Source organism: Scophthalmus maximus, chromosome 1 (assembly GCF_022379125.1).
Source record: "Scophthalmus maximus strain ysfricsl-2021 chromosome 1, ASM2237912v1, whole genome shotgun sequence".
Taxonomy (NCBI): domain Eukaryota; kingdom Metazoa; phylum Chordata; class Actinopteri; order Pleuronectiformes; family Scophthalmidae; genus Scophthalmus; species Scophthalmus maximus.
Window position 1 is genome coordinate 17,530,697 of NC_061515.1, and position 20,957 is coordinate 17,551,653.

General features: G+C 45.4%; 2 protein-coding genes across 2 annotated transcripts; one reads left to right on the forward strand and one right to left on the reverse strand.

The window, feature by feature from the left end:
* Positions 1–107: 107 nt before the first annotated feature.
* Positions 108–9,116, reverse strand: si:dkeyp-97a10.2. The gene is made up of 7 exons (XM_035633333.2): positions 9,084–9,116; positions 8,069–8,130; positions 5,546–5,605; positions 3,899–4,264; positions 1,996–2,235; positions 789–885; positions 108–507 (listed from the first exon to the last, which is right to left on the reverse strand). The coding sequence occupies exons 3-7, from the start codon at positions 5,595–5,597 to the stop codon at positions 447–449; spliced, it is 816 nt and encodes a 271-aa protein (XP_035489226.1). The 5' UTR covers positions 5,598–5,605; positions 8,069–8,130; positions 9,084–9,116; the 3' UTR covers positions 108–446.
* A 37-nt stretch (positions 9,117–9,153) lies between these two features.
* Positions 9,154–20,290, forward strand: si:dkeyp-97a10.3. The gene is made up of 9 exons (XM_035633320.2): positions 9,154–9,243; positions 9,478–9,535; positions 12,549–12,899; positions 14,040–14,306; positions 14,861–15,148; positions 15,529–15,642; positions 15,816–15,871; positions 16,031–17,911; positions 18,321–20,290. Exons 2-9 carry the CDS (start codon positions 9,496–9,498, stop codon positions 18,351–18,353), a joined length of 3,030 nt encoding a protein of 1,009 aa, XP_035489213.1. The 5' UTR covers positions 9,154–9,243; positions 9,478–9,495; the 3' UTR covers positions 18,354–20,290.
* The last annotated feature ends 667 nt before the right edge of the window (positions 20,291–20,957 follow it).

A 20,957-nucleotide genomic window follows, 5' to 3' on the forward strand; every position in this document is an offset into this window, starting at 1 on the left:
CCCTCAGAACAACTGGACAACTACAAATTCTGTGAATATGCATTTGGCTGTAGTGGAAACTAACGAAGTGCATTTACTTCCCAACTTGTTGATGTCGAAACTTTCTGTCACATTTTGTGAAAAAGGCTTTATTATGAACAACAATACAGTACATTTACATAAAAAAGCATAGAAAACTTACAAAAATCATCATGACTTTTGCTTCTCATTACATTTGTCGGATGCAGCCCAGCAGGAGGCAGCGTAAAGACACTGCTGGTGCTGTACTTCAAGTTGTATTTTAGATATTTTGTTTTTGATCTGTCAGTAAGCAGTTCACTCTTCACATTGTTCTGCTGCAGTGTGAGGTCATATTGCTCAGGGGACAGGAAGATCCACCCTCATAGTTCAGTCCATTTCCTGCTCTCTTCTATGGGGCTCCTTCTCTTTTTGGGCCTCTCCCTTTCTCAGATGGAGTCTTCCAAAGGTTCATGCAGACTCCCTCCTCTGTTATTGTGCCTGTGTCTCCTGGAAAGAAAACCAAGTTAGATCTCAGATCAATCGGCACTGACAAACTGTACACTGGCTTGAATTAACATCGTTGTTGTTGTGTTAGCAGATGCAGCCTGGCCTGTCACGTCCCATGTGTGTAGTGCCTTGCTTTCATTTTGTACCCAGAGTTTTGTTTTTTTTAACAAACGGCTACAACTGGTATCTTATTTTCTCTCCGCGTCTGGCTTCACGATCAGAGCGTAGCCTGAAATGAGATTTGTGTCTGCGCCTGCCATTGTCTATGTGCATTAATGTACCGCCACAGCAGAAATGCCAGCAATCCTCCAAACAGCAGCAGGAGAGCGAGGCACACAACAGCCGCCGTCGTCCCTCCGCCTTCTGCCTCACAAGGTGCTGTCAAGTAGAAAGAAGATGATGAGAATGGGGGAGAAACAAGTCATCTGACAAGGCTCCTCTAAGAGGCCAAGAAAAAAGTCCACTGCAACAAGTCTGTAGAGTTACTAAACCGACAGGAGGAGCGGGGGAGCTCACATGTAGTATCCTGAAATACCTCCACTGTATTTGGATCATCACCTCGCTTGGCAGATGCGAATTGCATTTGTCTCGCCTCTTTAGCAGGCAGCAGTAGCAGTAGCGGTGGCAGTGATTTATTGATCGCGCCGAGGAAAATCCTTTATCGCTGAAACACCGCCCAGTTATACAATACTCAGTACAATTTGGAATCAGGACATGGATCGGACACGGGGCAACATTATCATTCATTTGGACCTGGGTTTCTGGCCACCCGGTGAACGTAAGTCAAACGTTCAGTCTCCACTAACATCTGGGGGAAATATCTGGCTTTCTGGCCGCTACGTTCTTCACCATGTCATCACTAACTTGGTCTCTCGACATCACATTACGTTCATTTAGCTGACACCTTTTGTCCAAAGCAAGAGGTAGGTGGGTAGCATTTAGGAACTTGCCTTGCCAACAGTGGTGGTGAAAGTGAACCAAAAGACGCCAGAACACTGTGGAGGTGATGTGAGGGTGAGGCTAGGGGAGTTCATTTACACGGCACATTTCAATAAGGCAACTGAGGCATCAAGAAAAAGTTGTAAAAGCAACGTTAGACAACACAAAAAGAAGAATTAAAAAGAAATTTAAGAGTTTAATACGGATAAAATAATAAGAAAGAAGATAAAAATAAGAAAGAAATAAACGTATCAATGCAATGTAAGAAATGAGCTTATAAAATCAGGAAATTTAAATAATTAAAAAAAAACAGGAAAGTGCAAAGTCAGGTGGTAATACTCATCACTTGACTGAGTGACCCCTTTCATATTTCAGCATAATCTTCCCCCATATTGTTGATATCAATGTGTGGCCTTAATATGGCAAATAATAAAGTAAATGCACTTTACCTCAATGCAATGTGCGCAGCTCATTAATTTCTAAGCACAGTATTACTAGTTCAGTACTGAGGCACAGTCACAGACGAACAACACAGTGCGCGTACTGTACCTGCAGTGTAGGTGGCTGAGCTGTAGCCCAGTTTGTTGCTAACCATACAGGTGAAGTGGCCACAAATGGGGGTCATGGTCACCGACAGTGTCGTTCCATCCTTGGAGACTTTTCCCACGGCCGTGGCGATGGCCGCTCTCTCGTGCAGCCAGCTGAAGTGTGGCTCCGTCCCCCAGGCCTCGCCGCAGACCAGCGAGGAGTGAGACACGTTGATGCTGACGGAGACGTGGTGCACCGCCTCTGGAAAGGCCAAAGAATAGACAAAAATGGGTATTATAGGTGACGTACGGAGATGGGACAGGATCAACGGGACATATGAAGTGTTCAGATGTGGGCATCAGCTGTTGTAAAATAATAAATATTGGCACACGTCTGTGCGAGATGGTCTAACAGAAAGAATCATGAGGGACGTTGAATGTTGTCAGGAGGAACCGGCTCCGTTTCGGACGCCATAATTAGACCGGAGAGTGAGGCGGTAATGTCGGGGAATGGGATGGTGGAAAACCCTGGAAGCTGAGGGAGCAGACGTAGAGAAGAGCGGAGCCGATGAATTCATACTGTTGGAGCGGACAGATGAGAAGCGAAAAGAGAAGGAGCTTTGACGGTAAAACCAGAAAGCTACAGCTAGACGGAAATTATCTCGCAGCACAGAAAGGAAGAGAGACCCTCAAAGGCAAAGTCCTATAGGCAAATATAATTTCAGCTGTTTCATTATTGAAAAGAGACATTATGCCAGCAGAATGAAACAATGGCTGCTGGGCGTGCAATTAAAGCACATTCATTATACCACTGATAATTGTTAACTCTAGAAAGGTCAGCTGATGAGAAATATTTCTGCTTGCAGTTCATTACTTAATTAAGCAGGGCTTATTTTTACATAAACCTCTGTTTTTTCACAATTATGCAGAAGAACTGTATTTACATGGATGTTTTCCTCTTCAACATTCACTGACCTTTCTCACCTTTCTAACAGCACTAACTACTGATTATTCTTTTTAAATCAATTTCTCTGTAGGTTTTTTGTTGTTGCAATTATTCACATTTCCTTTTTTTGTCAATTAAATGTCAGAAAATAATAAATTAATGAAAAAGGCCATTCCCAATTTGACAGTGTCGTTGTTGTTTTTCAAGTCTGAGAAACTGTTGAAAGAAAAAAACAAACCCCAAAGGATTTCTGTTGGCAAGGTCAAAATTCCTGTTAAAAGCTCAACTATGAAGCGAACATGAGCAAAAAGTCCTTACGGAACTTGAAAAGTATGCAAATTTGAACATCTACAATTCCATTACAGCTGGGAAAAGTCCAAGGCACGTAGAGAGGAATGCAAACGATTTCATTTCCATTCCTCTGGGAAAGTTCAGTGGTTCGTATGAAATCTAAGAGAAACCCCTGAAAGTCAAAACTATGCCTCAGACGAAAAAGGGAGGGGGGGGGGCTGCTGATGAGTCAAAATGACATGAGGTCCATATTTTTGCCAGTTATCTAGCACTTACGAATCAAAATGTATTTTCAGGAGAAATAAATCATCCATCAAAACAAATTGGTTCAGTAAATTAACCTTGAGGTAAGATTTGTTTTATCAGAAAGAAATTTGGTTTAAAAAAATCTGAGACGGAGGAAAAGATACAGATTCCTCCACCTGAAGAATCCAATGTCTTCAATTTTCAATGGATAATTCAAAGGGGAACGTAACGCTCACTTTTAGCTTGAACATGCCTCTCTCACAAAGCAAAGTGACGCCATGTGCTCTGGGGTGTGGCGTACCACGTGACAAATCCACTGAGCAAATACCTCCTGTTGTAGTGCGGATGGCGAAATGAACCAGGATCGATGGTTACAGAAGTGACTGTAGGCAACACACTATGTCCTTAAAAATCCCTTCACATGCTGTGCACCGTACTGTACCGTATTCCCTGACTATGCAGTGAGCGGTGGTCGTGGCTCCGGTGTGATCTGTCACAGTCACCGCGTACACGCCGCCGTCCGCTCCGCTGTACCCATCAATCTGAAGGCTCGTCTCCTGCTGCCCCACGTTCGCGCGGACGTTTGGCGTCGTACCAGCACACTCTAGGCTCTCGCCAGGGCACGTGGCCAGCGTCACGCTCGTGGGGGCGATCCCAGTTTCGGGCTCACGTTCCCAGGTTACCACGGAGACCTCTTCCAGGGGCCCCTGCTCAATCCGGGCTCTCAGAACCAGACCGGAGCCGGGGATCACGTGCACCGGCTCCTCGTTGAGGATGTGCACTGACATGCACGGGCGCCCACATGGCACTGAGGACAGAGAGATTGGACCGTTTTAGTCATTGCATGCTCATCTTACGTGTTTTTTTCTATCCGACTGGCCTGGGCGACCCAAAGTAGTTCTTATTCATCAGTTTTGACCTTTTGGCTGCCGGAGGTTTTCACATTGTTTTAGGCAGAGCCGGGAAGCTGGTAAAACAAACAATGGCATAATAATACATCTCTGTCCTCAGCGTGAGCTTTATGAATATGTGTGGCTGCTTTCTGTCATACAACGTCAAGCGGTGATTTATGGAGCACGACAGCCATGCCTCATGTGATATCCATCAAGCCACATCAATATCCTAAAATCCGTGTCAGAACTGCAGTGGACCCGGTAGAGCCAGTGTGCTGTTGCTCTCAGGCATATTAATGTGTCTTAACTCGATAGGCAGAGGATGAAGGAGATGTAAATAGTGCGTGATGAGTGAACATCAACAGTTTTGTTTTTTTTGGATTTTTGTTATGGTGCAACATTTTGATCTTTTTTGTGCTCTCCGAGAATGTAATTCATTCAAGCAGTGGGCAGGTGACCACGTTTTCATTGAAACTGGTTTTGCTTTCAGTAATCCTTCCTCCTGTTCATCTGGACCATTATAAGATCACCTTCCAATGCACTTTCTGCGAAGTAGTGGGGACAAATTCATGCTCCTAGTGAGTATAGGGGTCATCGGTTTATCGGTGCAGGCACCTATATGACCTATATACAGTAGGTACGTTGCTGGGTTGACCAAACACAGGATTTTCTAATCAAGACCGCTGTTCATTTACCACGTGAAACTAATAGCCAATGTCGTTTCTTAAACTTGTTCACAACCATGATGACCAACGTGTGGTATGTCTGCTGCCGTATGCCCCCATGAGTTGTGTGTGTCGGAGGAGGACTTATTGGTCCTTTCTGAGGCAGCGTATGTTGCACAAATCAATCGGTGTCTTCCTGAGTTACACCCTTTATAGTAAAAAAAACCAACAACCTTACAGTGTTCCATTGTTGAGCTGCAGTGGAAAAGATAGTGACACACAAAAAAGGGGGCTTTTGTACTAAAGAGGCTGTAACTTTAGAAAACATCTCCTCAATTTGTCTGACTCAGAATGCTAAAACCTTGCATTACGGTCAGGTAAACAAAGGACAAGGAGTGTTGTTTTAGAACTCATAAACAGGAGGAAATATTACAGCAAGCAAGACCTGCTTCTGTATTCAGTTTGTTTAAAGTCTTCATTATTTTTTTTACAAATAATTATTAGGATGGTGCCGACAACAAAAAGCCTTACTCAAGAGAAGCAGCAGGGCAACTCTCCAGCAACGGGGACACTGTAGATCCATAACACCTGCTGATGTGGAAAGACAACAGAGAGTGGAATTTGTTCATGACCTCAGCAGCGGCACACCACTTCCTTTGCACTCGTGCGGCAGGGGTGCCACCGCTGCGGAATGATAACAGCACCTCCGAAGAAAAATGGGAAATTAAAACGAGAGTGAAAAGCAATCAAAGCAGCGTGTTAATTATTATTAAAAAATGAAATGCAAACTGTTAGGGTATTCTTCTTTTTTTTGTTGTTGTTGTCTCCAAAAGATATTGGCATGGGAGTGTGTACTAGAATAAGAAGTTGGAACAAAATTAGGACGGGTCCCGCTGCCAAAACAAGAATGAGCCCCCTTCCAGCACAGCTGCCACAACAAAATACAGAGAGAGGAAGCGCTGATAGCTGTGCAGGGACACAAACCAACCTGCATGCATTAAATATCACCTGGAATTCACCTTTAAGTTATCCACCCCTAGGATTCACCTACCTTTCCAAAAGGTGAGACAAACAATGCAGTCGGGTCAGAGCTCCTCCGGCCTGTGTGGCCCACACTCTCTCAGAAGGTCACGATGCAGTGCGATTCACTCAAGTGGGGGGGATTTTTTTTATATATATAGCCTAAAATAAAACAATGTCTTTAAAGCAACTGCCACTGCATTGTGAGTAATAATCGAGCGGAGGGTGGCAGTTCTAGATCCGCGCCCGTTCCTGCAAGCGACATCGAACTGGAGTAAGGCTAAAATGTTTTTTCGGACCTTCTCTCTGGCCTTTTCTTCCCCCCTTTCTCTCTGCTTGTCAGGCCTGGTCAGTGAGTCACGTAGGCGTCACCTTATTTTCAAGCGGTTTCCTCCCCCCCACCATCGCGGACTCCCCCCCCCCCCCTCTTTTCCTGTACAGTAGAGGGTTCTTTCTGCTTTTGTGTTTTAAATAAGAGAACTTTCCATTGTAAAAAGAAATTGCCGCCAACCCCCCCCGCCCTCATCCTCTCTCTGACCCGTGTCCAAGCCCATCTCCCACAATAATACAACATGCTCCTTTTTGGGGGGGGGGGGGGTTGTCACACCACTGTTTGTAAACAGAGATAAAATGCAATGGTATTCTTTTGAAGGGAAATCAGTGACAATGTTGGAACACAGTCTCATGAAACGGGCTTTGTACTGCTGGCATATTATCCCGCACCAAGACTGTTTACCCTGCAGACACAGTACATTGTCTTGGCTTTGGAATATAAAGAGGAGGTAAAACATGAATTACTCTATTCTTATTTTATTTTCAATAATTCTCCCTCCCGTGCGACCGAGAGACACCTCCTCTAAGCACGGTGAAAAGAAAAAGGGAATGCCGTTGATTTTATTCTCATTTCCTTTGGGTGGTCTGTGAAATTGGAGAAGGAAAAAAACTCCCATCATATTCAAAGTCTGCTTCATTAACAGTGAACTGGCTGCTGATTTAGTGAGTCATATTGAAATTAAAGGTCATATTGTTTTGGGCCGGGCTTTGCAGATTTTCACTTTAGGAAATGCATCCCGGGATACAGATAGAACAAGTGATTTAGAACTGATTAGGAACCCGTTTTGTATTTGCAGAGGGGTTTATGAATAATCATGGGAATAGCAGCTGTGGCTCCCACAAAGTTCTTTGTTTCTGCAGAATTTACCAGTGGGTGGCACTGATACATCAGCTGTGAGAAACCCACACTTATCCCCCCTATCAGCCTCCCTTCTTTCCCCTGATATCAACATATGCTTCTGGTTCCATATGCAATATAATCAGTGTCTAGTTTTGCTTCACATTAATGCATATCATCGCAGTGAATAAATTAGGCAAATAACTGAATGCATTAACATGTTATAAACCCCAGGTAATTGTATCAGCCACTTCATCGGATCATTGCTTCCATGTAACACAGTAAGTAGAGCTAATAGGAATGACCTTGAATCATGAATGGTCAAAGGGGCAGCCATCACCATTTTGAGATTTGATGATTCATATTCTCTGAAAGGTGATACGATTGCTGCATAACTGCTATCAGTCTGGCTATTGTCTTATCGATATGAATTTCATTTGTCTAATTAACAAAATCACAATAATACTGTGAGAATAATGTCCTTGTATTTGTTCCTTAATCCTAAATGTTATGGCTGGGTGCAGCAGTGGAAAGAAACAAGGCACATTTACTAAAGTATTGTGCTGAAATACAATGTTGAGGGATTAAAACAATTATATTTTATGCATGTCTATACTTTAAACACCTACACAATCTAAAGTAGTAGCAGCATAATTTCTGTTTAAATGTTAATCGACTATATAAGGAATAGGGAAAATGGAAAGGAATGAGTATAAATGGTAAATGTAATTGTTAAGATAAAATATGATGATATAAAAGGATAAAATGAGAATAAAAGTCATTAACCAGAGAAAACAAGTGGGACCTTGAATATGTCTGAGGAGGGGGAAGCTTTGGAGCAGCTACAGCAAACGCACGATCACCTTTACACTTTAGTCTCGACCAAGGGACGGCCAGGAGCAGCTGGTCAGAGGATCGGTGAGATCTGTGAGTGGAAAGGGGGAAGAGAAGCTTGGATAGGTATTGAGGGGCCAGGACATTTAAAGATTTAAAGGTGACATATTATGCTCATATTCAGGTTCATACTTTTAATCTCGGTTACCACTTGAAAATGTTTACATGCTCTAATGTTCAGAAGAGTCCTCATACTGCCCATTCTTGCAGCTCCTCTTTTCACCCTGTCTAAAACGCCTGGATTTCTTTTAGCACCCCCTCCTGGATAAAACCCCAGTCTGCTCTGATTGGCCAGCAGGCCCAACCTGTTGTGATTTGTCAACCGATTTAAAAATGTGGCGGACGTGTCACGCCCCTTCAACAGAGAAGTGTACGTTCTCAGATTGCAGGCGGGGTTACCCCAAAAAGAGCCCCTCTCTGACATCACAGTGGGAGAGAAATCTGAACCAGTGGTTCAGAGCCAGGCTGAACACACATTTGTGTGCAAAAAACCCCACTGAAGTGATTTTTGCATAATATGTCACCTTTAAAAAACAATCAAAAGAAGCTTAAACTGAATCAAATACTGGAAGCTGATGCAAAGATAATACAGGCAAGATGATGCCTCTGTTTCTGGGACCAGTTAGCAGCCTAGCAGCTGCAAACGGGACAAGGAACCCCCTGTTAATGCCCAAATAGAGGGCGTAGCAATAAGTACATATACAATACAGTCACGAAAAGAAAAAAAATGTCCCACTGAATCATTATATATATATATATATATATATATATATATATATATATATATATATATATATATATATAAGTTTTGCATAAATGCAAAACTTCTCTGATGAACTTTAGTTGTAAGTGAAAACTGATTTAATCTATCAGTTTTATTTTTTATTATATTTAATGTGAAATAACTAGTTGACTAAAACTGACAAAGTATCATAAAACATTCAATACATTCTTTATTTTTGAAGAGCAGTTATAGTCTCAGACCGGTCCTGGTTGACGGACGCATGGCTGCGGCCCCTTTAAGAGAACAGGTGTGTCCTTGGACAGGTGATAGAGCAGAAACAGGAAGTGGACACATTAGTCAGTAAACACCATCCCATATGGAACTTTAAAATGATCATGAGGACAGGGGGGAAATCCTTTGGTGAGTTTTTACTGCTAACCACTCTTATGAATGCTCAGGAGAATGTATTTGTTTTTTTTTAATGTCAGGTAGCCTATAAAGTGAACCTGAATGTTGTTTGTATAGCAGAGTAATAATAAGTCTTCTGCGGACAAATTCAATTTAAAAAAAGAAAACGATTTGCAAACTTGAGATTTATCAGACTTTCATAGCAGAATGTAATTTTGCACATTAAAGACTTGCATCTCTCTGCAGACCGGCCTGACTGACGACATGAGACGACCTTCGCTGCTTATCAGTCTGTCACTGGCAGGTAAAACAATTTGCACTGACAATCTCCTCCTCCTCCTCCTGCTCCGACGACGTTCAAACGGCTCATATTAGTCCCCGCCGAGTATCGGTATAGAGTCTGTTCAGTGGGGGAGAGAAAAAAGACACAAACCAGATTGGTGAAGAGCAGCTGTGGTATTCCAGGCACGTTCAGGAGACAACAGCGTTTCGAGCGGAGAGCTCGTCTTTTTTAACTGCTCTTGAACCGGCGCGGCTGCATTCCAGTCTGTGCACTGACTGCCAGTGACGTGCTGCCTTCATGGTCTCCTCCCAGGCTCGTACATCAGAGCCCTCGAGGCTGACTCAGAGTGACTACTGTTTCTGACGTTTGATGATGGGGATGGGCGACACCACAGTTTTTTTTTCCGAATACAATGATAGGCTACACGGTTGTTGTTGTTGTTGTTATTCATGCATGAACAACAGGCCTTTTACCGATAGCGATACTTGGTTTGCGGCTCATGAAAATTTGACTGGAAAATAGTTGGTGAGCTGGCATTTGACAACAAGAATCACACGGCCAAGCCCAAACCGAGTCAAGTCAAGCTTTATTCATGAAGTGCATATCATGCCAGAGCAACGCAATGTGCTTTACTGAAAAAACTGTGAAAAAACTTGAACAGTCAGTCAGTGAATACATTAAAATGAAATGCAGTTAGCGCAGAATAAATACATCTCCCAAAAAAAACCCTTACAGAAACATACACAAATATGCATCATAGACTGTAGTGAAAAGTAGGTTTTTTTTCTCTCCCACCAATACAAGTGGATAAACACAGAAGACAATAACTTTTGCTCTTTCTAAATATTTTTATATCCGTAATTCAAAAATATCATAAATATTTCGCTCAGCTGTTTAAGTTAAACCCCTTTATTGAAAAGAAATGTTTGTCAAGTTCATCAAATCCTGTGATGTAAATTTCAATTGAGTTGTATTTGTGAAGCGTTCGTCTCTGTATGTGGACCTGCGATAGGCTGGCGACCTGTCCAGGGTGTACCCCGCATCTCGCCCAATGTCAGCTTGGATTGGCTCCAGCCCCCCATCCACGCGACCCTTAAATGGATAAAGCGGTAGAAGATGGATGGAAGGATGTATTTGTAAAGCTCCAAATCACAACATGCATTATCTCAAGGCACTTTTTACACAGTGAGGTCGAGAGCTCACGACATTACAGAGAAAAAATCCACAGTTCCCACATGAGCAAGCAGTTGGCAACCGTGGAGAGAAAGCAGGAAGAAATCTCGAGCGGAACCTGACTCGTGGGCAGAACATCTGCTGTGACTGGTTGGGGCGAGAGAGGAGAGAGATGTGGGAGAAAGAGGGGGAGGTAGATACAGGGACCAGGAACAGTAGCGAAGATCTACCTCCGCTTCTCATGCTGCAGCGGCAATATGAGCAAAGAAGATTAGTAGCCGGAATGTAAATGACATTTTAATTTGTTCATTATCTAAGGGTCGCTGTTCATGCATGAAAGATATTCAAGAAATAATCATTCAAGAAATAATCAGCAACATTTTCGTACAATTGAATATACATTTTCTGGCTGTCTATTGCCAATTGATATTACAGAAGTGATTCCTCCTACGCTCTCTGTAAAAGCTTTTTTTTCCCTTCTCCCTCTTCTTAAATACCTGTGGTGTCCCTGACAAAGATCCTTTGGTGCACAAGAAGTGATTTATTTTGTATTTCCAGAAGTTGCTGTTGCTCAATTCTTCTGGTCCATGTTTACTGTATGTCTCCCAGAACGTGAAGCCAGTGAGACTGCTCTGCGTCATTTCATGGGTGTTCCTCACTTCTGACTCACGACTCTTTTCTTTTCTGTCTCAAGGCCACAGATATTTTTTTAATCAAGCACGGCAACATTTTTCGCCTCGGTGTGGGAACCTGAACACGATCCATATTGCTGTTGGCTCTTGTCCTTCTGTGAAACTCAAGTGAAAGCAGTCCAGCGAGACTGATCAGGACCATACTGATTCACCATGATTTGTTGGCGGGAGCCCTCTTGCTTTGATTTACCAGTAAGGGCACTGTGAATTCCGCCTGGGTTTTTCTGCCTGAATCTGTAATACCAACACAAACAAGAGAGGCAGCCAAATACAAAGACCCAGATTTACTCCCCTCCCGTCCTCACTTGCACGCTAACAGATTACAAATGGTCAAACGGCATACACCAGCTAAATGCCTGCGTGTGTAGAATCGACGGATCTCCACGGTGCTTTTGAAAAATTGCCTTTGCGCCACTGATGCTTGAGACCGCAAACAATGATTTTGTCGGGGCTAAGTCGGGCTAACACAAACACAAAATAGATGTTTAGCTTATGGGATCACTTATGCAATCTGAAAAAACAAAAACAAAACAGGGTGTGAAATCTAAAAGGGAGAAAAGGGTGTGTGTCTTACTGATGGGTTTTTTCATCCCTTGAGCCCGGTCAGTGTATATCTATAGATTTTTGTTCTTTTCTGTGGTGCAGGCGGTCGTCAGTTTGTTCAGTAAACATGCACAACTTGTGACAGCAAATCGTATCGAAAGGAACAAAAGTAAAAGTACAAATTTTGTAGAAAAATTTGACCCTGTAATCAACTTCAAAACAGTTTTGTAGTTTAGTCCAGTGGTTTCCAACTTAAGAAGAAAATTCATGAGGGGGTTTCATGGGATAAGGAGGAAGAAGAAAACATTTCGCTAACATTCGTTTATTGCACTGTAGTTGTGCTTTTGTTGTAAAATATCAAATAAACTTATCTTTAAGGGCCTCACACAGTTATTCAAATGAAACTGCCTGAGAAGTTAGACATCTGTATGTGTCAGGGGTCATAAGACATGCGTGTTTAAACCACTGGTTTGATCTTTCGCAGTACATTATATTGTTTAAATGTATTACTGTATATATTTCATTGTAAAATTTCCATCTGAAATGAAGTGGAGTAGAAGCGTAACACTCAAGTAAAGTAATAGTTGGTTTTCTGTTACTCATTCTCCTTTTCTCTACGTTTCTAGTTTTCCTCTCTGCTGATGTTCTGGCTCAGAACCAGGTACAGATCCAGTTCCAGGAAGACCCGGTGCAGGTTCAAACTGGTACCCAGATAGTGTTCACAGTGCTGACGGTGTCTCAGGTCCTGTCCGTCACATGGCAGTACCAAGGAGATGTCACTCTGGGCCTGTGGGCCGGGGGCGCTGCAGTGGTTAATCCAGTGCCCCAGTTCCAGGGCAGGGTCACCATCACTGCCACCCAGCTCCGAATCGGCGGCGCCCAGCTCCGAGATGCCGGAAACTACACGGTGGATGTGATCCCCTTCGGCACCACAGGCCTGACTCCAAACTCCAGATCAGTGCAGCTGAGGGTGTTCGGTAAGAGTTAAAAAAGCAAAAAAGTTCCCCTGAGAGAGAAAAGGAGGGAGGGGGTGGAAGGTGGGAGCTTGGTGGAGTGTGCAGGAGAGGGAGGTTTTGAGGGAGGCGATGATGTTAAGGAGGAACAGAACGGGAGTAAAGAGAGGAGAGAAAGGATTTGGGGAGTAAGAGAATTAGTCTGGGAGGTATAATGAAATTAGTGACCCATAGGCAAAGTAATATTAGTGAAAAAGGAGGAGGAGGAGGGGGTGCTTGTGGATCGGGACTTTATGCTAATCAAACCTCATCTGATATGCAGCGCTCATGCTCTCAGATGTTTGATATTGTAGCAGTCTAAATGTGGCGTTACATTTACATACTGTACATACAAGATTTGCATGAATTCATATTCAGCACTCCAGTGGAGCCCGAGCAGCGGAGTGTCTGTCTTTATTTTCAGACAGTCGCCCACGCCGGAGGGATGATGCACATGTCTCTCTCGTCCCCACTGCCACACTTGCCGTAGTTGGGGGGGGGGGGGTGGGTGTGTGGCCAAACTGTCGGAGGCTCTCACAAACAGCTGGCTCGTGTCACGGGCCAGCCCGAGTCCTTGGGCACAACTTCCCACCTCCTACTCACTCGTCACACTGAACCGTGGAAACGAGGGGCCGCTAAAAACCCTGAAATGCGAAGCGCCTCTGCTGAGTCACAGGCAAGCGGAGAGTCTGCTATCGCTGTTCCAAGCAATTCAGCTAGTTGCCCAAATGTGTTTGTTTGCTGTTGCCGCTGCCTTAGTCACCCCCCCCCCCCCCCCCATCTCTGGCCGTACGCCCCCTCTTCTCCCTCTCCAATTATTTAACTTCGGCTGCCCGCCGAGAAGCATCTCGTTCACCCCTCATAACGTCTGTCCCCTTACTCAGAGGCACCATCTGTGCCTCTGTCTGAATCGTGTCCCCTCTTGCCTCTCACTTGCTATGATTACAACAAAGGATCCTCAACAGAAACATAACGCCGCCCTCTGTTTCTCTGTCACTCAAACGTTTGATGTGTGCTCTCTCATACTCTCTCCTGCTCTATACCAACGGTAATAATGCCTTCAGAAACCATTCTCCTGCGTAATTCTGCTTTTGCAAATCTGTATCGTCCATTTCTCCCCTGTAGACGCAGTGGCCGGCGTGAGTCTGTTTGTTCCCTCGGTGGCGGTGGAGGGGAATAACGTGTCTCTGAGGTGTACGTGGACTGCCGGGACAGAGATAACAGTCCTGTGGGGCAAGGGAGGCACAGCCGTCACCGCCGACTCCAGGATCACCATATCAGATGGTAGCCTGGTCATCAACCCAGCCAGACGGGGGGATGCCGGGGAGTACACGTGTACCGTCAGCAACCCTGTCAGTGCCCAAACTGCCACACGGAGCCTCACCGTCTACTGTGAGTTCACACTGATCAAGATAAATGGCAGGTAATCTGCTGTGGTCACTGCACACAGCAGTCGCTCCTCTGCTTATCCATATCGCAATGGCATAGAGTGTGCTGCACTGCACTGAACATCTTTGCATAAGCCCCTTCTGTCTTGGTCACATCATTAATTCTAACGCGAGAGTCTTACAGCGATATCCCATACCTCAGTGACTTCCATCAATATCCCTGATCTCCTTCCAACATGTGATATCGAAACCATAATCAGATTATGATTGCGGATATAATCCGCTGGTTGTGCAAAACATTTGCCCTTCAGCCAATGTAAATCGCCTAAATTTAACATCACCCCTCCCTGTGGCCACAGGTTATTAGGCGCTGAATTTAATGTCTTCAGTTCATGTCTGAGAGCAGCCAAAGTGTTTCCTCAGAATGTTGTTCACGTGTGTAATCCGTGAAATTGGCCTCACTGTATTTTGTAAAGCTACATTTTTTTTCTTTTACTTGAGCACCAAATGTTTCTGTTGCTGATAATGATGTCGATATGATCATCGCCACTACACCAGATGGCCCGGACACTCCGGTGCTGACCAAGGACAGCCCAAAAGAGTGTGTTGGGGGAGGGGATGTGTTGGTGGGACAGACGGTGCGGCTCACCTGCATGTCTGACTCGCTGCCCCCTGCCCTCTTCTCATGGCAACGTGACGGACAGAGCGTTGCGTCGGGCCAGCCGGACAGCGGGGTGCTCAGCCTTCAGACCGTCTCCACCGACGAGAGCGGCCGCTACGTCTGCACGGCCAGAAACGCCGTCACTGGAGCCACGGCTGAGCAAGGGACAGACCTGGCAGTCGTCGGTGAGTAATGCTGGAAGATGACCTCTCCGGGACCGATGGTGATGGCGGTTGGTTTTGGACTCGCTCCCTGTTTCTGTCTTCACGAGCGGAGAGGAACAGGCAGTATCCAGGGAGATTGATCGGGTGGGAACGTGGTCAAAGTCATCCAGTAACTTTTGAACACACACACTCTCTCCTCCCTTTTTATTTTCATATTTTCTCTCCTGGTTTCTCTCTCTCTCTCTCTCTCTCTCTCTCTCTCTCTCTCTGCTGTACTTCATCATCCTCCCCTCCTTTCCTTTATCATTCTTTTCCCCTTTTTCCTCCTCTTGTCTGTCTGAGCTCCAGGCTCATCAACCTTTATTAATTCCCTCCCTTTGACACCGTTCTCTCCATTTCAGACACGTGTCTAAATGCAGGGGAAGTGGCGGGGATTGTGATTGGAGGTTTGCTGCTGATCCTTATCATCGTGCTCCTCATCGTGCTCATTGTTTTCCTGGTGCGAAGGAGGCGGGGTGAGTGTGTTTGCTCGATCGCAGACATTTGTTTTGTCCACTTTTCCTTTCATTGCATATCATGATGAGTGACATGCTTTTTAAAAGATGGCTTTGTCCTAACAGATCTCTCTACTAGCTGAAAGCATGTTTTCTTGCACTAAGATTTTATTTTGTTATTTGTCCTGCTACAGACCAGTCGAGACGGCCTGTGTTTGTTCAGAAGACCAACCCAAATCCCAGGCCTATCGTAAGCCACTGTTACAGTTTACATTTTCACTATTGATTTAGTCTTCTTGTTGTCCATGTGTTGGTGCTTAAGGGCTTTTCAAGAATTAACCCCCTCATTCTGACTTTCTTTTGCTGTCTCTCTTCACTCTCCCCTCATTTTTCATCTGCTCTCATTAAGCCTCCAGACCCACAACATAATGGTGCGAGGGAATCGGGTCAAGGTCGGCACCCCCCCCTCTATCACGTGGATACACCCCACTACGGACGCTTATACACAACGCCGCACGAAACCAATGGCAACCCACAGACTCTGCCACTGAACAGCCTGCATAACTCTAACACACACCAACACAATGGTCAGACCCACACAAATGGACTCCTTCACAATGCTATTCAGAACACCAATTCATATCCACACAATGGCGTCGAAAACCTGGGTTTCACGCACGCTGATTCACAGAATGCAAACACGCTCCCAAACACACAACAGCAAAATTCAAATATTCTCATACAGGCCGGCTCTTTCCCCGGTGGCAACCAGCCGCCGGCGGTTCAGGTCAGCCTTAGCACACCGCCGCAAAACAATGGTGCACAAATGCCCACGATTCACGTCAATCTTAACTCATACCCCACCAATGGCCCACAGCCTCAGCAGCACTCAGCTAATAATAATGGTTCTTCTCAAACCCAACAAAACCTGTCACATGCAGCGCAATCAGATCCCAGAATGCAAAGTGGGCAATCTTATCCTAGTGACCCGCGACTGACAGGTCACACAGACGCAGGTCAACAAGCTCAACGTGGACTAATACCGACCGGGTACACGCATTTTAACGGCAACAATGTTTCCCAGCAAAATGCAGACACACAGACCGACCAGGAGGACATGGCACGTCGTAGTCCGTCTGATAGAAACTCGGAAGGACACGACGACAGTCCCAGCTCCTCCCGTCGACTGATGCCATGGGATCGCCTCAGAGGGACACCTTCGTATCCGAGCGGTAGGCATCAGAGAGGCCAGCTATCACCTGAGATCGCCTCTGACACTACAGACTACTCAGCCTATCCTCCCATACCAGAGGCAAGAACAGCAAACGGATCTCGACCTCGACCTCAGAGCCAAACCAGTTTGCTGAGCAGAGTCTTGAACAGACAAGTCGCTCCACCAGCGGACAGGCAGACGGGGAGCCGTTCGGCTGATCATCGAGGCCTGAGCTTTCGCAGTGTGGCGCAGTTTGAGGCTTTAAGAGACACACAGAGAAACCCCCGTACACAGAGGGAGAGTGATCAGCGAGAAATCAGAGGTTCGCCTAGTAGACAGGCTGCCTCCAGGCAGGAAGCCATGCACAGCAATAGCCCCCAGGCACTGCCTCACATGAGCCAGCAGGCCTCCGTTGGACACTCTGCCATGTCACAAAGACCCGCTGCACCGCAAAGTGCAGATACAAGAGCTTTGGCTGATCCTAATCACCTTCCCCAGGCACACGTGTCCCAGCAACACAGAGCAGCACCCATCCAAAACTCACCACAGGGCCTGGGCGTGCAGACTCAACCTGTCACGCACGGTGCCAGTCAACCTCGCCAAGGAGGCACCGCTCCAGCACCAAAACCTTCTGCCCAGCTCGATCCCAGTCACCTAACCCAGGCTGCACTTCACGCCCACACTGAGAGGGCTCAGACATTTCAAAATCGTAAACAACAGACCCAGGCTGCCCTGCTTCACCCCGGGCCACAGACTCGAGCTCCTGCTGCCGGGGCTCAGCATGCGCCGACTCCTCCTCCTGTGCTACCCATCGCGCAGTTCCAGACCCTCCCCAGAGAGCGCACTCAGCGCAAATCTCCAGCTAGAGGCCCTCAGCCCCCCAGGCCTCCCGTCAACATGCCGGTTACTCAACGGAACCTGCATGTGCAAAAGCGGACCAATGAGCAGCGTCATCCTGCCGCGATGCCCCACGGACGTCCTCACCACCCTGGAAATGGCCACATGCATGCCAGTGCAAACAGACATGCCCATGCCCATGCCCACGGGCACCCTACCCACTTCACCAAACCGCGACAGGTGAGTGAGACAGTTTGACACTGCAGCCAACAGATGCCATATGTTTATTGATGATATCACCGATTTCCAGCACATTCTTCATGGCTGCTGTATCAGGCCATTCTTCCCGTTTGCTTGCCATGTGTTCAGTGTTCTAGGCGCACATCAACCTGTTCTGCCCCCTCCACGGTTTGAGCTTCGGTCGGCAGCATGCATTGCTTGAACGATGATTGACAGCACCTTTAACTGGATGTTGGGTTTCTTTTTTCCTATTTATGATTGACACTCTCCCCTCCCCTGCCGTTAAAATGTATTTAGTCTTGAGGGTTCGCGGCACAGTGGCAGTTTTTTAAAAGCAGCATTCTGTGTCTGAGGTTTTGCTTCTTCTGCATGACATGTTGGCAATGAAGGGGTTGTTGTGTCTCTCCAGCAACAGGCTCATGGAGGGAGACCAAGACGATGACAAATGTCAGCAGACTGCACTCTACGACAGTTCCACATCCAGTGACACAAACAAACAAACGGCAGACAGACATGATCCAATATACCACCGAGCAAGACTGACTGCACTCGCTTTAGCACTCCGAAAAAAAAAGGAAGCTGTCATAGTCTGGTATCTCTGGTGTATTTCTAAAAGAAATGAACCTGTCTCCTATGGGGACGAAGAAATGTGACTTTTTTAATACAGTCGCATAATCTCTAAAAGAGAGGCGTGATCTGCCCTTTTCTAAAAAAAAAATTAAATACACCAATTTAATTGGTGTATTTAAGTGGTGTGTTCAAAGTGGGCGTGAACAATATTCACGCCCACTTTTCCCAGAGCCACGTGTATTGTACCGTTTCGATTTCTGAAGCACCGGTCAAGCATCCGACTCTGGCGAGAGCCTGCTCAGAGAGGACAGGTTCAGCGATCCACAGCTCCTGACCAAGCTCCCATCCATTCATCATCCAAACCAAACAGTACCTCGGCGAAATGCACTTGAGGTGCCTGCATGAATATCCGTCCCTGTCCAACTGGAGGGACCCCCCCCCAGGGAACAGCGACAGCTATGAAAAAAAAGGAAATTAGCTGCAGGGTTGGTCGTAATCTACACGGAACCATTTATTTTGCGCCTTCTGTTTACAGATGCCTTGTGCTTCACTTCTCAATTAAGGGGATTCGCCTCGGTGGCGCTGGGGAGTAATGCTCAGCTAACTATGAAGGGGATCCCACCAACGCTTATTAATTAGATGCCGTGACTTAAATGACTTGGAAAATAATCACACCGGTACATGAATGAGGCCCGCACAAAGACCCGGACTGCCGCGCTTTATGCTGAAAAAGCACAGTGTGGCGGTTCACTGTCGGCTCATCGTTAAATCATTAACCATGATGGGATGTTATTATTACTTTTGCAGATTATGTAGTGTTTACTGGTTTGTAATGTTATGGTTCTTCTTTTTTTTTTAAACTCACTATTGTACTCGTGGAAATGGATTGTTTAGGTTGCGCTTGTTCATTACAATGCTGTTATTCATAAGTAAGTGTCACTAAAGTATTTTTGGACTTTCAAGGGTAAGGCTGGTAATATTCAATACTTTTTCTCACTGTCAATAAATCCCATGTCAAGACTAATATCAATCATGAACCGATCCTACTAACAAGTACTACGTCTCCATTCCTTCTGTGCTGTGGGGGCTCCACTGTTTTCCCCAAAAACGTAACCCCCCCCCCCATTAATCAGCTATGCTGTTGCACGTGGTGCCTCATTACGATAAACACGGCCGCTGCAGATTGTTTGAGCAAATCACAGAAAATGTTGTCATGCTGCTGAAAACTACTCACTAGAACACCGAGTCTGAATTAGTCCCCTGATGAAAATACTCCCCTCCATTGCACTATTTAAGAAGCTCCGGTGCACAGCTGTATCAGGAAATCATTAAGCCCAACTTTTTTTTTGAGAAAACAAAACAATCTTTTTCCTTCATCTAAAGATGTGAGTCACATGCACTCGGGCTGAGAGCCTCTAACAAAGGAGGCAAGCACTAAGACTAATGCATAGTTGGGTTTTTGAAGGACTTTTTTTGTCAATAAGAAAAAAAAAGACCAATAGCAGCCTTTTCTTGAATATCATAATCCATGAAGGAACATGAAGGATTACACAGCACATCTGGTGGGTCCAGCCAAACATCTGGAGCATGAGATCAACTTTCACTGCCTTGAAAAATTGTGCCATTTGTGAAAAATGAATGCTTGTAAATGATTTACAAAGATGCCGAGTATCAATGTGAGATGCTACAAGGACATGATTTATCTTTGCTTCTCAGGGAGGAATTGCACATTGTTTGGGCTTCATGAAATGTTGTATTGGACGGATTTTTTTTATCAATGTTAATAAAGAATTCTTGTCGTAACGCTGACACACTGGCTTGTTATTTCCATCACTTGTCGAGACTATTCACGGCAGAACGCACAAGCGGGACTTTTATTTTTACCTTGACTTTCAACAGCGAACAAATCCTGTTCTAAAACACCAGGATCTTTTTTGATTTTTCAGTACAAAACACCTTCTCACTCATGTTGACATTAAGCCGGACACAAAAGCACCTATTTATTCTGCCGCTCTTCTGAATCACAATGCTGTTTGCAGTCGGAGCGTATTTCTGCTCACTGTGTCTATAGTGCTAATTATGCATGGGGCCTGTGTACACCGGGCGCCGTGGTTGGTTCTCCTCAGATAAATCCGCTCCTTCAGCTTGTTGTGGAGGTGCCGAGCGTGTGCTTGGATCACAGCTCCATCAGTCTCCCAATCCCCCGCTCCCACTTGTACGTCACCTCTGATGAACAGTCCTGCTGCTCACTATTGGAGACACTTCACGGTAGTCTAGCACTGTAATGAGTGGAGATGGAGTGCATGTGAGTACCTGCACTAGGGAAGGTTGCGGCGTTGCCTACCAGTCCCAGATGAAAGCTGTGATTCATGGAAAGTTTGGAGCAGTTTTTTTTTAGTTTTTTTTTTTTACAAATGCACCACTTTGTGTGCTAGACTTTGTCTTTGGAGTGGAATGGGTTGTTTATGGGCCACAC